At 49.6% G+C, this 13,937-nt stretch overlaps 5 protein-coding genes across 5 annotated transcripts; 3 read left to right on the top strand and 2 right to left on the bottom strand.

The window, feature by feature from the left end:
• Window positions 1-1,311: 1,311 nt before the first annotated feature.
• On the top strand, window positions 1,312-4,402 carry CLUP02_13460 (uncharacterized protein; the record flags this gene model as incomplete). The annotated part of the gene is made up of 2 exons (XM_049292399.1): window positions 1,312-1,769; window positions 1,846-4,402. The coding sequence occupies 2 exons, from the start codon at window positions 1,312-1,314 to the stop codon at window positions 4,400-4,402; spliced, it is 3,015 nt and encodes a 1,004-aa protein (XP_049149545.1).
• Window positions 4,403-4,915: 513 nt separating this feature from the next.
• Window positions 4,916-7,018, bottom strand: CLUP02_13459 (uncharacterized protein; the record flags this gene model as incomplete). The annotated part of the gene is made up of 2 exons (XM_049292398.1): window positions 4,916-6,849; window positions 6,940-7,018. The coding sequence occupies 2 exons, from the start codon at window positions 7,016-7,018 to the stop codon at window positions 4,916-4,918; spliced, it is 2,013 nt and encodes a 670-aa protein (XP_049149544.1).
• Window positions 7,019-7,517: 499 nt separating this feature from the next.
• CLUP02_13458 (cytochrome P450) lies at window positions 7,518-9,355 on the top strand (the record flags this gene model as incomplete). The annotated part of the gene is made up of 5 exons (XM_049292397.1): window positions 7,518-7,898; window positions 7,963-8,047; window positions 8,119-8,187; window positions 8,246-8,878; window positions 8,931-9,355. 5 exons carry the CDS (start codon window positions 7,518-7,520, stop codon window positions 9,353-9,355), a joined length of 1,593 nt encoding a protein of 530 aa, XP_049149543.1.
• A 946-nt stretch (window positions 9,356-10,301) lies between these two features.
• On the top strand, window positions 10,302-11,807 carry CLUP02_13457 (aminotransferase; the record flags this gene model as incomplete). The annotated part of the gene is made up of 3 exons (XM_049292396.1): window positions 10,302-10,653; window positions 10,712-11,055; window positions 11,112-11,807. The coding sequence occupies 3 exons, from the start codon at window positions 10,302-10,304 to the stop codon at window positions 11,805-11,807; spliced, it is 1,392 nt and encodes a 463-aa protein (XP_049149542.1).
• Window positions 11,808-11,979: 172 nt separating this feature from the next.
• On the bottom strand, window positions 11,980-12,927 carry CLUP02_13456 (uncharacterized protein; the record flags this gene model as incomplete). The annotated part of the gene is made up of 3 exons (XM_049292395.1): window positions 11,980-12,414; window positions 12,480-12,790; window positions 12,864-12,927. The coding sequence occupies 3 exons, from the start codon at window positions 12,925-12,927 to the stop codon at window positions 11,980-11,982; spliced, it is 810 nt and encodes a 269-aa protein (XP_049149541.1).
• Between the last annotated feature and the right edge of the window lie 1,010 nt (window positions 12,928-13,937).

Below are 13,937 nucleotides of genomic sequence, written 5' to 3'. Positions count from 1 at the left end.
CCACCGCGATGGGCCAGCAAAGGCTTATGTTGATTTGGATACTTGGGAGCAGCTGTGCCAGACTCGCGAGGGCTTTGGAAAGGACCCCTTGGGTCATTTTCACTGACAAATTATCCTCGTCATCATTATCCTCATCATGGCGGCCATGCTAATCGTACTGTGGATAAGGGTAGAGCGCTGAATACAAGTACAATAGTATCGCTCTTTGATACATATAGGCGGCAAGAACAACGACATTGAACTAGCTGCTAGGTTTGGTGTCCAGTATGAATCTGTCTCTGGAGCTGAGCAAAGAGGGAAAACTCGTTGGCAGAGGGTCGCCAACTTGGGTCTTCTGCGTGCGGTGACAAGCGGCGACCAACTTCGAAAATGGACGGTACCAGGAGCAGTAGGTCTAGCCAGCAGCCGCACAGACTACCGACGTAGAAGGCTGCTACTAGATCTTTCGTCAGCAATACTAGGTCATCACTGAGGAACAACTGGTTGCTTACACGCGCGTCGATAGAGACTATGCTCAGCGTTGCCGTGTAGACGTAGCACTGCCCCAATAGCAAAACTCATTTGAATTGTCTATTGAGATCGGTCTCGAAGAAGTTAGAGGGATATATTCGCCTCTGTTCTATAATTATGCGATGGGGTAGATTGTGTTGGAATCTGTTCTCTCTCTTCTCAGAACACCTGGACAAGCTACACCTCATCTCATCACCTTCAACTCAATGATTTAGACGCATCTCAGCGCAAGTTTACACGCCTATCAGGTTCCGGATCTGAAATGCTACTCACTGCGGCAACGCTGAAACCTTTTTGCAATGCTGGACACCCCTCGGGCATAACATCCGATGTGCAACCTCTCGCCACATTGTGTCCGCCATCTGTGCAATAATTCATTGGCCATTGATGCCCGATATCAGATCTTCAGCCAGCCTCACTTATTGTGCCTATCAGGTACACTCACACGGGCCAAGGGGTTCCCTATTGGCTGGGAAAATTGGTGTTAATGCAACCATCAAACGCTTGGCCTGCTGCAGCTGACTGAGTGTGGCTAAGATTGCTGGCTGTCAGCTCCTCCTTATCCCGTTCTGCAGTCTGCTGCATGATTTCAAAACGAAGACGATCTTCCAGCCCTCTCTTACATTGCGCCCCCTACGTGAAAGTCAGGAGGGGCTGTGGGGTGCCGATGGATATGAGCCTGTTATAAAGCCTTGACCCCAACATCTGTATTCACAAACATATGTGTTTATCACCCTTACCATTTGGAAGTTTTCTTTCTTGCTTGGCCTTTGCTACCCCTCTCCCAAACAAACCGCTGACATGGATCCCATTGGGGCTCTAGGTTTGGCTAGCAACGTTGTGCAATTTGTTGACTTCGCCTGGGGGATACTCAAATCGACCGTCGAGATTCATCGGTCTGCTTCCGGCTCCACTGCAGCTGTTTCGGACCTGGAGACCCTTTACGGGGAGCTGAAGAGATACTTAGATCAGCTTACAGCGGGCTGCAATGATGCCAACTATTTTCTCAATTTCCATGCGCCCAGATCCGGCCAGGGAAACCTCACACTACGCACAATGCTTACTCTGAGCCAGAGTGATTGCGAGAAGCTGCTGGAAGTGGTCAAAAGCCTTAAGTCACCGGTGATGCCCCAAAGTTCTTGGCGAAGTTTCCGGGCTGCTCTTAGACACTTCTTGGCAAAAAACGAAATTGAATACATGGAAGATAGATTGAGAAAGACTCAGATGGGTATGACGCTTCAGATCATTACAATCGCAAGGTAGGCGAGAAATTTCCCGCACCGCAATTTGGACTGTCAGCGGTCAGCAGAAGCAATGATTCACAGAATTTTGTAGCCAAGCACAAGACCTTCGCACACGAGAAATCAAGGAGCTGCAGGAGGAAAGTCGCAAACTACAGTTGAACCAAGCCGCAAAATTCGATTCGTACGCGCTCGAAATGAGGACGTTCGCAGCCAGCGTCATCCAATTCCAGGATCGGAATAGGCAGGATCCACCGCCCAGCAAGGAGATTGATTGTCTAGGAGAGAGGCTTGAGGCAATGTCACTGTCTCATGCTTCCATAAGGAAAGAGCAGGATATCCTCAAAAGTCTTTGCTTTGATGCTCAGCTGACCCGACATGAGAATATCCTAGCGGTGTACCAAAAAACGTTCGAATGGGTCTACCAGCCACAAGGTGATGATCAGAGCACCGTGAGTAATTTTGCGCAATGGCTCAAAAGCGACGAACAGTTCTTTTGGCTATCGGGAAAGCCCGGGTCGGGGAAGTCCACATTCATGAAATTTGTGTCAGGCGAAGTCAGAACTCGAGACCTTCTTTTGGAATGGGCGAAAACGAGCCGAGTTATCATCGCCAGTCATTACTTCTGGAGTGCAGGCACCGATATGCAGAAGTCCGAGTACGGTCTTTTGCGGACTCTTCTCTACGACATATTTCGACAATGCTCCGATCTGATACTTCCCATGTGCAGCAACAAATATGCTGGCTCTGGCGGAGTAAGCGAGATTGGTAACTTGTCATGGACCTTGAACAGCCTCCGTGACACGCTTCGCAAAGTTGCGGCTCACGACGAAGAATTCCGTGTATGCCTGTTCGTTGACGGCTTAGATGAATACGACGGGGATCATGCAGAGATGTGTGAAGTCTTGAAAAGTTTTGTTGAGACCTCGCGAATCAAGATGTGTGTTTCTAGCCGACCTTGGAACGACTTTGAGGCAGCATTCGGGCGGCAGAAGAACAAGCTATACATTCAGGACTTGACTCGAAATGACATCCTTGAGTATATCCGAGGCAATCTTCAGCGACACGAAAGATGGGAATTTTTGGAAGGAGCAGAATCACAGGGAGAGGAACTAATACAGGAGATCGAGCAAAGGGCGTCGGGTGTGTTTCTTTGGGTTTACCTCGTCGTCAAGCAACTTCGAAAGGGCCTCACAAACCATGACAGTCTTTACTTCCTCAGAGAAAGTTTGAGAAGAGTTCCAGTTGAGCTTGACAAATTTTTCACTCAGATTCTGAATTCAGTCGACGTTGAATACCACGAAAGAATGGCGACAACACTGCAGATTGCGGTTGCGGCGAACGAACCTCTGCATGCCATGGCTTATGACTTCCATGACAATGGATACGAAGACAAGGATTACTTTCTGAAACTTCCCATTCAACCATACGCGGCATCCAAGATGGAATCTCTTCGTATCGATACCGAGAAGCGACTGGATAGTCGCTCACGTGGACTTTTAGAGATCAACCGAAGATCCGGTACGGTGACATTTCTCCACCGGACAGTGATGGACTTTCTGAGAACGGCCAAAATGACAGTCTTTCTTGCGGAGCGTGCACCGGAAGACTTCAATATTCAACTCTGTCTTCTCAAGATCTATGCTTCCATGACCAAGGCCCAAGTCTTTGGGCAGGTATCCCGAAAGGAATTCGGCGTCTATCGGCAGTGCGACTTGCAATCACTCGTAAAAAGATGTCTTGATTGTGAGGCTGTGCTCTGCGAATCTCTAGCAGCCGGAGCTGAGACACACAAGATTCTCGACGAGCTCGACCGAGCGTTGTTATTGATGTTCTCAACCGGCCAAGCAACTCTAGATCCCGAAACGCCCCCCACGGCATTTTTGAGGGAACAAATCATTGCCGATCAACATATCAAATACATGTCTTGGAAGCTCGCAGAAGATCCGAACTATCTCTCGAACTTCGATCCATCGCTCCTCCTCCGAGTGCTGACCCCCAAAGATAGTCACCAGGAGACTCGGCTAGACAAGCAATGGAGGCGTAAAGGTCCTGAAATGGTGAATCTCATCCTCAAGACACAGGATCTGCTACTCAACAAGTGCCAATGGAATGTTGATCCGAGGAAGAACTGGACAGCTTGGACAGCTCTTGTCCAACATGCCACAGCATGGAACCGAGAAGAGAATTTGGCCACGCAAAACCACTTCTGGGAATTGATGGAGCAAGATGTGTTCTACTTGTTCCTAAATCGAGGTGCCGATGCGAACGCCATAATCTGGGTGAACGTGAGGGAGGGTTGGCCCGTATTTGGGGCCTTTCTCAACTTGGCCTTCGAAGTCTCCACCGACATCCACCAGGAGAGCTTGTACATTCGGACCCTGAAGAAGTTCAGTCGAATCAATGGAATCTTAGACGAGTCACAGATTCGTTCCACTAATATCTCTATACAAGAAAGGTTGGGCAACCATACTAGGATACGATCGACTCGGGACATTTTTCTTGGGCGTCTGGTGTCTATGCCCGACACAGACCTGGAAGATTGCAACTTGAAGTTACTGGCGAAAGCGGTGGACATTCTTGGGTTCCGTAATCAGATCAATGAGCGCGTAAGGGCCTTGATACCAAGGCCAGACATTTTAAGAGCGTAGGCGAAGAGTGACAGGGTTGATGCTTTTTTTGTTAGTGTTGCCAACTTACTTGCGTTCTTCATAAATAGCATGTCGTTACTTTTGAGTTACATATCCATTTCTCATGGTGACAGAACGTAGTGAGTATGCCTACAGATATCTACTTAGGTAAGTCCATATCGAAACTGAAAGTTATCCGTCTTTCACAATCACAAGTTTGAACCTCAGTTCGGCCACAAATTGAGGGCAAGCTTGATGGGTCGATGTATTGGAATACGAGCTTAGCCGATTTAGCTTGATAGGTAAGAATAGCCGCTAGGATGACATTCCCTTATGGCGAGATACTGCTTCTACTACTGGTTAAACTCTATCTTCGCGTAATGCATTGTGCAGTGTTTGCGTCTTTCTCGAATTCATATCGAAAGATGTGTCACTATGCTAACATACAGAGAGCCTCAACGGAGATGATTTTAAATGGGGCATTTCGTTGAGAGCCGCAGGGCTATCGCACACGTATTAAATAGTAACCGGCAGCTATTTAAACGAGAATCGAACTTCTTCCCTGACGATCTTGGCAAGCCGCAGCGCATCCTCTCTTCCCTTTCTTGAGAACACATTGAAGTATGCCAGGAAACTGTTCACGCCATGGCTCGGGTGGGCGACCTTTTGACCCTTCTTCACCAAGCATCCGTACCGACTCACATTCTTGGCTAGATCTGGCCGACGATTGAATAGATCGTCGCAGATATCCCCTGAGTCGAAAATGCCCTCCGCCGAGGACACGTCGTAATCCGCAGGGATGAAGACCATCACGCACGTGTACTGGGGGCCGTTCCTGTAAGGGTGACAGAGCGCCTTTGTGCGCTCCCCGTCTCGCAGCGCGATCAGCATTCCCAGACCCCAGTAATCGACGCCGTGCGTGGATTCGATGACCTGTGTGCCCTTCATGCCCGGTGGGCGCGGGTTGATCTCGATGAGCCACGCCTCGGGGCTCTTGATCGCGCCACGGCTCTGGGCTTCGGCAGCCCTCGGTCGGAGGTCGAGAACGCCGTCCTCAGTGCGGTACTCGACCGTCGAGTTGTCCACTCGTCCCTCGAGGTGCATGACGCCGTTGCGGAGTCCCAGCCTCAGCAGCGTGTTGTGGAAGCAGATCCGGAGCAGGTTAATCTCCGATTCGGGGAGCTTCGAGGGGAACACGCTGTCGAGCTCGATGAATGTATTTGCGCCGCCGGAGCTGGAGCCGTTTGTGTCCGCGCTTTTGGGGAAGTCATCGCAAACCTCGAAGAAGAGGATCTCGCCGTCCAGCAGAACAAAGTTGGCGTCCACCTCCGGACCGGCACAGTACCTCTCAATCACGAATTCACTGCCGTGCCTGGACTTGGAGAGCGCGTCGAGGGGCCCCATGGCCTCGATGAGCTCGGTGTTGTTGTTGATAAGGAATACGCCCTCGGAGCTCCAGCCGTTGCAGGGCTTGATGATGCAGGGGAACAGAGAGCTGCCTTGCGTAGCCGCGACCTGGAGGATCTCCTGTGTGCTCGAGACAAGATGCGACTTTCGTCCCTCGAAGACACTGGTTGCATACTTATTGGTGGCGGTCATGAGGGCTTCGGGCTTGGAGCTTGGGAGACCAAGCTTTTGCGCCGCCAGGGCTACTTGATGTTGGAACGAGTCACAAAAGGTGATAATACCGTCGACTCTCCCTTGGTAAGTGGCGACTGCCTGTGCAATTCGGTCTGCGAATCCTTCGTCCGGAGGCTGGGACATTTCGATGGGGATGAAAGCCTCTCGCCAGTGTTCATACTCAGGACCCTCTAACCAGTGGCCTGGGACATCGAGAACGACCATCTTAATTCCCAGAGCCATGGCGGCGAGATAGATGTTGGGTCCCGTGCCTCCATCGCTGGGGTGCTGACGACTGCCCTCAACGATGACTAGGGTCTTAGGAGCTGTCGGCGTCGTTATCCACGGGAAGGACAAGCGGTTCTCCGTCTCAGCTTCGACGAACTGTGAGAACGAGCGGGCTTCGAGTGACTCAATCCCGGGCGGCAGTGCCTGAAGGATGAGACCACCCGCAGACACTCCGAGTAGTTCTGCGAGGTCGTCTAGTTGAGAGACTTGAACAGGCAGACCCGAAAAGAATCTCAGTGGCTCTGCTAGGGATGACCGGGTATCTACGAACTCGCAGTCAATAAAGCGGAGCGGGATGATATCGGATCGAACGATTTGCCCCTTAACGAGCGGCACGATGAGTTTGGCGACGCGGGGGGCGCACCCGAGGCCGCTTTCTAGGGATGCGCGTAGACACCCAGAGAGAAAGTCGGTCGCAAGCTTAGATGTCGAGATGGAGAAGCGCCAGTCATCGTCCCACTCGTGGCTCAGCCGTGTGTAGTTGGAGGCATCTGTTGGGATAATATCGAAGACAATGTCGATGGTTTGCCAATCGTTGCCGCGAATCGGATTTGTGTAGGCTTTCCAAGAGAATTCATATACGGCTGACGATGATTAGATAAAGGACTAAAGCTGTGCCTGATGTAGGTAAGGGATGATCACTACTTTACCCTTATTCGTTGGAGATAGGACTTGGAAGTGATTCCTCGCGGATTTGGTTTGGTCCGGCAGATCAATGATGTCGCCCATGATGACTGGAATGCTAGTATACAACGAAAACGACTTTTTGCAATTATTACAAAGCTGTAGCGTTCTTCTTTAAATTGGAACAATCGTCTTGCTGGATCTCTCATATGACATTAAACATACTATCTCCAGCTCTTCTCAAGACGTGGCCGCGACGAGCCTTCTCTGGCGGCCTACTTGAAGCACCATTCGAGAAGCTGCGTGCTTATACGCCTGAGTTACCTTTCAATATGCCAAGCTTACGATATTTTGCCGACTTACACGTGCATAATATGCCCGGTTTGTGATTATCTGGTTGCTTATGTGCTTGATTACCCGATCCACAAGCAACCATGCTGCAACAACTCCACTCCATAAAAGATCCCTGTCAGCTTCATGAGAAGTTGTAAGAGTATCAATGTCATTCATATACTTTTTAATCTCAAACGGCGACATACTTCCGCCTGCTGCCGGAACCTTTCGTCGACTTCTGTTCTATGAAGCCCTAGCAATTACCGCCAAGATGTCCGACCTACTTTCCGGTCCGCGTAGGTATCTCTTCGATAGATCGCTTACCGAGAGCTTCACCATCGCAGCCTCTTTTTTCGTCGTTATCGTTCTCTACAAAGTCGTTCCGTCCCTCATTAGCCTGTACCGCTGGAAAGAGCCGAAAGTCCGCGTGCCTGTCTTGAATCTCGGCGAAGATAAGAACTACGCCTCTGCCTCAGAAAAGTACGTGCACAACTTCAAGTCCATCCTCCAAGAGGGCTGGGAGAGGTTTCGAGATGGTGTCTATCAGGTCTGGGGCATCGACGGCTTCGTGGTGATCGTTGCACCCAAGTTTGTCGAGGAGCTCAATGCCAAGGGAACGGATGTGGTCGACGTGCATGCTGCGAGTCAGACGGTATGATATTGTCCAATAATGGCCCGAAACACTCTGAACAATTGACTGATGGGTGTCTATGTAGCGAATCATTGGCGATTACGAATGGCTGAGGATCGCGGACCATCTTCTGTTCCATTCAGTGCAGACGGACTTGACACGACAAGTTGGTACGTGATACTAGCAGCCACCATAGTAACCTTGGATTCCTCGTTTTCATCTGAAGACTGACACCAAAAAGGTGCATTGCTCCCCGGTATGCGAGAAGAAGTTGAGTACGCGTGCTCCTTGCACCTGCCTGCTGGTCAAGGTAAGTAATTGGCTCAGGAATCATGAAAGCCCAGTAATCTAATAGCTAAACCCTTTAGAATGGTCCGCTGCTGCACTTTGGCCTCGCATGATCAAAATCATGGCCCTAGTCGTCTCTCGCATGACTGTTGGTCCGGACCTGAGCCGCGACGAGGTCTGGCTCGACACCATGGTGGGCTTTCTTGACGACTTGTTCGCCGGCGGCTGGGCCCTCAAGGCATGGTCTCGACCCTTGCGTCCCTTTGCCGCCAGAGGAGGTTTTGTCTCAGGCATTTGCGATGTGTGGAAGCGACAAGCTACTGCCAGAGACATGTTGATTCCGATCATAAAGCAGCGCCGGGCGGCGGAAGCGGCAGCTCGAGCTTCCGGAAAGGAGTGGGAAAGACCGAATGACCTTCTGCAGTGGATGACTGATAACGCAGCTAAGGACAAGTCACCTAAGAGTGACGGCTTCGTAGCCGAGATGTGTCTCGTCTCAGGATTTGGTTCTCTTCACGCTTCAGGCGTCACCCTGACCAATGCGGTCCTGGATTTGGCGGCAATGCCGAAGTATCAGGACACCATCCGAGAAGAGAACCAAGAGGCGCGGAAGCGCCAAGAGTCAAACACAAAAGAGGCGGCGATCCTTAGCAGCTTAACAAAGCTTGACAGCTTTTTGAAGGAGTCTCAAAGAATGAACCCTACCACATTGAGTAAGTGGCCACTGATACCATGTTCAGATGCTCAAGCTAATGAGGCGAAAAGCTGCATTTTCAAGACAGGTCATGAAGCCCGTAACCCTTTCAAACGGCGTTCATCTTCCGGAAGGGACTCACATCCTCGCTCCCTCATCTATGGTCTCGTGGGATTCTGAAGTCTACTCCTCTCCCGAAGAGTTTGATGGTCTTCGTTTCCATAATAAACGGATGAACGCGGCCGACGGTGGTGCTCATAGAAACCAGTTCACGAGTTACTCTTCCGAGCAATTGCATTTCGGGTTCGGGCGCCAGGCCTGTCCCGGCCGTTTCTTCGGTAGTGCGATCATCAAGCTCATCATACTTCATTTGGTTGATAATTTCGAATTGGACCTTGTTGATAAGGAGGCAGGGAGACCTCAGAACGGGATTAAGGGGGCGATGATCACTCCGGGGGAGGAACAGGAGATACTGTTTAGGCGCAGACAGCTTTAGCTCTAGTTTATTGCAATGAACGCGAGAAGAGTTGTTGTCTTGCATTTTGCTAGAAAAGAGAAACTCTTTGATCTTGTGATTCAATTTACTGACTTCTTCTCGGCGTCCTCATTAAAGTGGAAGCACCCCAATGTATCGACTTTTGACGTTTCGGGCTTTGTAATACTTATCATTCGAGCCAGGATATTGGGAGTGGTACCTTAATGAAAGCAAAGGGATAAAGTCGCTCTTTCCTGTACCTTGCCAACTCTACCTTATTCGATGGTGTTGGCTCTACAACTCAAGAAATCAAAATAAGATGTACAAGATGATCGTCTTCTCTCAATACCCCAGCAATTAGTACCCTTACGGAAGACACATCAATTCGATTTACCACTTTGAATACACTGAATGCCATTGACAGCCATCTGGGCTTAGTTGCTGCAATACCCATGAACTTGATAAGTTTACATATATCTGTTCTGATCCAACGAGGCCTAGCCACATCAGGGCAGATTTATATTCTCAAAGGCGTCTACCAAGATCAGGTACTTATGCTGTCTGAATTCTCCTTTACGGAAGAGAAACACAAGTAAAACGCAACGGGATTAAGAAAAGGAAGGCAGAGAAGAAACGATGAAAAGGGAAATCAGAAAAGCTAGGTAATTTGGCGACGGGTCCGCACGCCGGTGCGACTAAGCTGGAAACTTACCGGGTAATCAAGGTTTGTAGATATGGTTTTGTACAGCAAGTAAGCACATTTGAGAGACAACTCAGCAATACTGAACATTGTCGAGTAGTAGCGTCAACCTGATATTTTTCTTCGTAATTCTAGGCGTTCCCTTTTAATCTACTGTTGTAATACTTCAAGTCTAGTCAGTCTATAAACATTCCAAATTACCTCATCTCGTCGCGCTTAACTTGCACCCGAATACTGTGTTTATTGCCCCACACTCAAACCTTCACCATGGCCGTCCCCAAAGTTGCACCAGCTGAGAGAACGCCAGTCATCGACCAGTCCAAGACCAGCATTTTGCATCCCAACATCCACAGAAAGCCGCCGCCGATTGTAGCCTCTGGCAAAGGGTCGTACTTGATACTCGAAGATGGCCGCCGGATCTTTGAGGCGTGTGCAGGCCCTGCCGTCGCCTGTCTCGGCCATGGGAACACTGAGGTTACTCAGGCTGTTGTCGAGCAGATGCAGAGCGTGTCCTACTGCTTTGCCTTGAATCAGTCCAACCGGCCGGCCGAAGAACTCGCCAAGGCGGTGATTGAGACTACGAATGGAAAGCTTGCAAAAGGAACCATCATGAGCTCTGGTAAGTCTATCTAGTAGCTAACTCGCCCCATGTCTTGTACCTTGCTAACTGATGCAAGGCTCTGAGGCTGTCGAGGCAGCAATGAAACTCGCAGTAAAGTACTTTGCGGAACTTGGCGTACCCAATAGGGCGGGCTTCATAGCCCGAGCGGGTGCCTTTCACGGAACCACTCTGGGCTCACTTGCGTTGAGCGGCAAAGTCGCGTTCCGTAAACCGTTTGAGCCGCTCCTCAAGAGCGACATGGTATCCTTTGTCTCGATGCCCAACATGTATCGCGGCATGCTCGATGGCGAGACTACGGAGGAGTACGTCGAGAGACTGGCGTGTGAGCTCGACGCCGAATTCGAGCTTCGCGGACCCAACAATGTCTGTGCCTTTGTTGCAGAAACGGTCAGCGGAAGTGTGAGTTTTCAAAGCTTCTCCATCGCGTTTAGGGGACCGTTGACTGACAAAATTAGGCACTGGGCTGCCACACTGCGCCTCCGGGATACTTCAAGGCTATCAAAGCGGTATGCGACAAGCATTCGGCACTGCTAATCCTTGACGAAGTTTTCTGCGGCATCGGCCGCACGGGGACCTACCATGCCTGGCAACAGGAAGATGTGATCCCCGACATCCAGACAGTAGCAAAGGGCGTCGCTGGCGGGTACGCACCCGTCGCAATGATGCTCGTTCATCAGAGGGTGGTCGATGCCATCGACGGTGGATCCGGCGTCTGGAACCACGGGCACACTTTTAGCTCGCACCCCGTGGCATGCGCAGCGGGTGTTGCCGTTCAACGTATCATCAAGAGGGAAGGCCTCGTGGAGAACTCGATGCGCATGGGAGAGCGTCTGGGAGCGGCTCTGCGCGCTGCTCTGAGCGGTCATCCCAATGTTGGGGACATTCGAGGCCGGGGGCTGATGTGGGCGGTCGAGTTCGTCAAGGATAAGGCCACGAAGCAGCCTTTCCCTGCAGAGGATGCCATATCTGCTAGGATAAGTCAGACTGGTCTCTCTGAGCCATGGAACGTTTATTTCTATCCAGGAGCTGGAACTGCCGATGGTATTTCTGGAGACCACATTACAATTGCTCCAGCATATACTGTCAGCGAGAAAGAGGTGGATCTGATTGTTGCCAAGCTCCATGGACTTTTGCTTGATGTTCTCGGCTGAGGCAGTTCCCATTGTATTGTGATGGGGATGAACCCATACCTTGCCCTTTGGGTGCATTTAAGAACCATGAGTCGCATCCCCGATAGACGCAGCAAATTTCTTTTTCTTCATGTAGGTACGACATGCGATAGTTATTTTCCTTTTTTGAATTTATACAAATCATTTAGTAGTGTCATACAAAGCCAGATGCAACACTTGTGACGCCTATTCTTGATGCCTCGGGGACAAGTGCAATAGACTGGTTGACATCGGCACCATATTCCAAAAGCAAACGCACCAGGTCCTCGTTCCCGCCTAAAATGGCTTTGAAGAGAGCCGAGTGCCCGCACCCATCTACGCTGTTCACATTGGCACCCGCCTTGAGCACGAGGCGGACGATGTTCATCTGGTTACTCTCTACGGCCAGATGAAGCGTGTCCTTGCACTGTTGCGTCAGCGCATTTAGGTCTCCTCCCTTTTCGATCAGTAGTTTGACGATGGCCTCATTGCCGTGCACAACAGCCGCGTGGAGTACTGTTCCGCCAACTCCGCCTATAGTGGACTGATTTCCAAAGATGGCTTCGTTGGCCTCCTGGTTTTTCAACCAGGAAGATAATGATATGCCTGTCTACATGCCGATAGTCTCAGTATTGACATAAGAAAGTCTTCGACACACCATTAAATTTTTCTTACCTGGGTATCTGTGTTTGCGGAGTTGTCATCATGATCGAAAGTTGGGTAGCCCGACAGCGGGTCCATAAAACCACGCCGTGGGTTGAGGGTAGATTCGATGATGGGGTCTAGACTAAGCGCTCTGGATATCGGAGAGGACCGAAATGAGAAAGCCTCGTCGTCGGAAGGGGCCATAGTTTGGTGATCTCGTTGCGTCTCGTGATTATTCGTTGAAGTCGGCGTCGGTTTGGTGGTGCCACTCCCGCCTGAACCTGCCGGGGACGCACTCCGTTGATTCTCGAGATCCTCGATGCGCTTGAGTAGGCCTTTCCCTATAGGGTGTCAGCATCACTTACGCTACTTCCACTGCTTAGCTCGCGGGTGGGGTATCCGGATGCAACCTACTGTAGGTTCGCTGGGCCTCTCTATTCTGTTGCCGTCTCCTTTCGCTAACAACGTTGCCTGCCATTCTCAGGGTACTTCAACCGAAACGCCAAAATTCACACTTAACAAGAGCTTCCGAGAACGATATTCGTCCGAGAGAGCCGAAGAGACCGCCAAGTAAACCGGTAATATATATTCTCGTTGAGGCCAAGTCCTGAGAGCATGCGGGAAGGGTCGGATCTTCCCGAATCAGAAGATTGGAACTCAGAAGCACGGCCTGCGGGGACGGGTGTTGAAGCCGTGATGGGGACTAATGCAACCCTACTGCGGTCCAAAAGAGATCGTGACGAGTGCTGAGGGCATCCGTGATCTAGGGCGGGATCTTGGCGCCGAGAAAGGCAGTTCAACTTCTGAAAGTAAACATTGACTCGAATGTGAAAAATGACTCGAATGTGTCCGTAATTACGGGCTCCAATGACTCTCTGAAATGCTCCGTGTCTTGGGAAGAAGAGTGGAACAACATTGTGTCAGGAAAGGAGAATGTTTCCTAAGGGTCTGCATGTAGTACCACATAGCAGCCATGCGTTGTGGTCTACCATAAGTACGCTATAAATCGTGTCGTGGCGCTAATGGCGACTAGAAAGGAGTCTATATATAAACTAATAATAACCCCCCCTAGTTAAAGTAAGAGTCCCGTGTATAATAATAAGTACTTAGATATTAATAGATCCTAGCTAAATTTAATTAATCGGACTTCGGGGGTTTTTTTTTTTTCAAGGTATTTAGGCTAGAAATATTTTAAAAATAAATTATAGCTAATTAAGGTATTACTACTTAATTAATAAGAAATAATTTTAACTTATACCTTTTTTTTACCCTAACTAAGTCGTATCCCTTTTTCTAAACTTTTACCTTTTATCACGACTTTTATGAAAATTTTTTATTATAAAACTTACTATCGCACTCGAAATTTATTAATAATTAATTAAAAATATTTCTAAATTAATTTTATAATACTTTTTTATTATTATAATAGTAATAGTTTTAAGTTTTATACTAATAATAAAAGGGGCCGGCCTAAGAATCTCTTTATAT

This window comes from Colletotrichum lupini, chromosome 7 (genome assembly GCF_023278565.1).
Source record: "Colletotrichum lupini chromosome 7, complete sequence".
NCBI classification, from domain to species: domain Eukaryota; kingdom Fungi; phylum Ascomycota; class Sordariomycetes; order Glomerellales; family Glomerellaceae; genus Colletotrichum; species Colletotrichum lupini.
The sequence above is the reverse complement of the archived record's forward strand: the minus strand, read 5'-3'. Positions and strand labels throughout refer to the sequence as shown.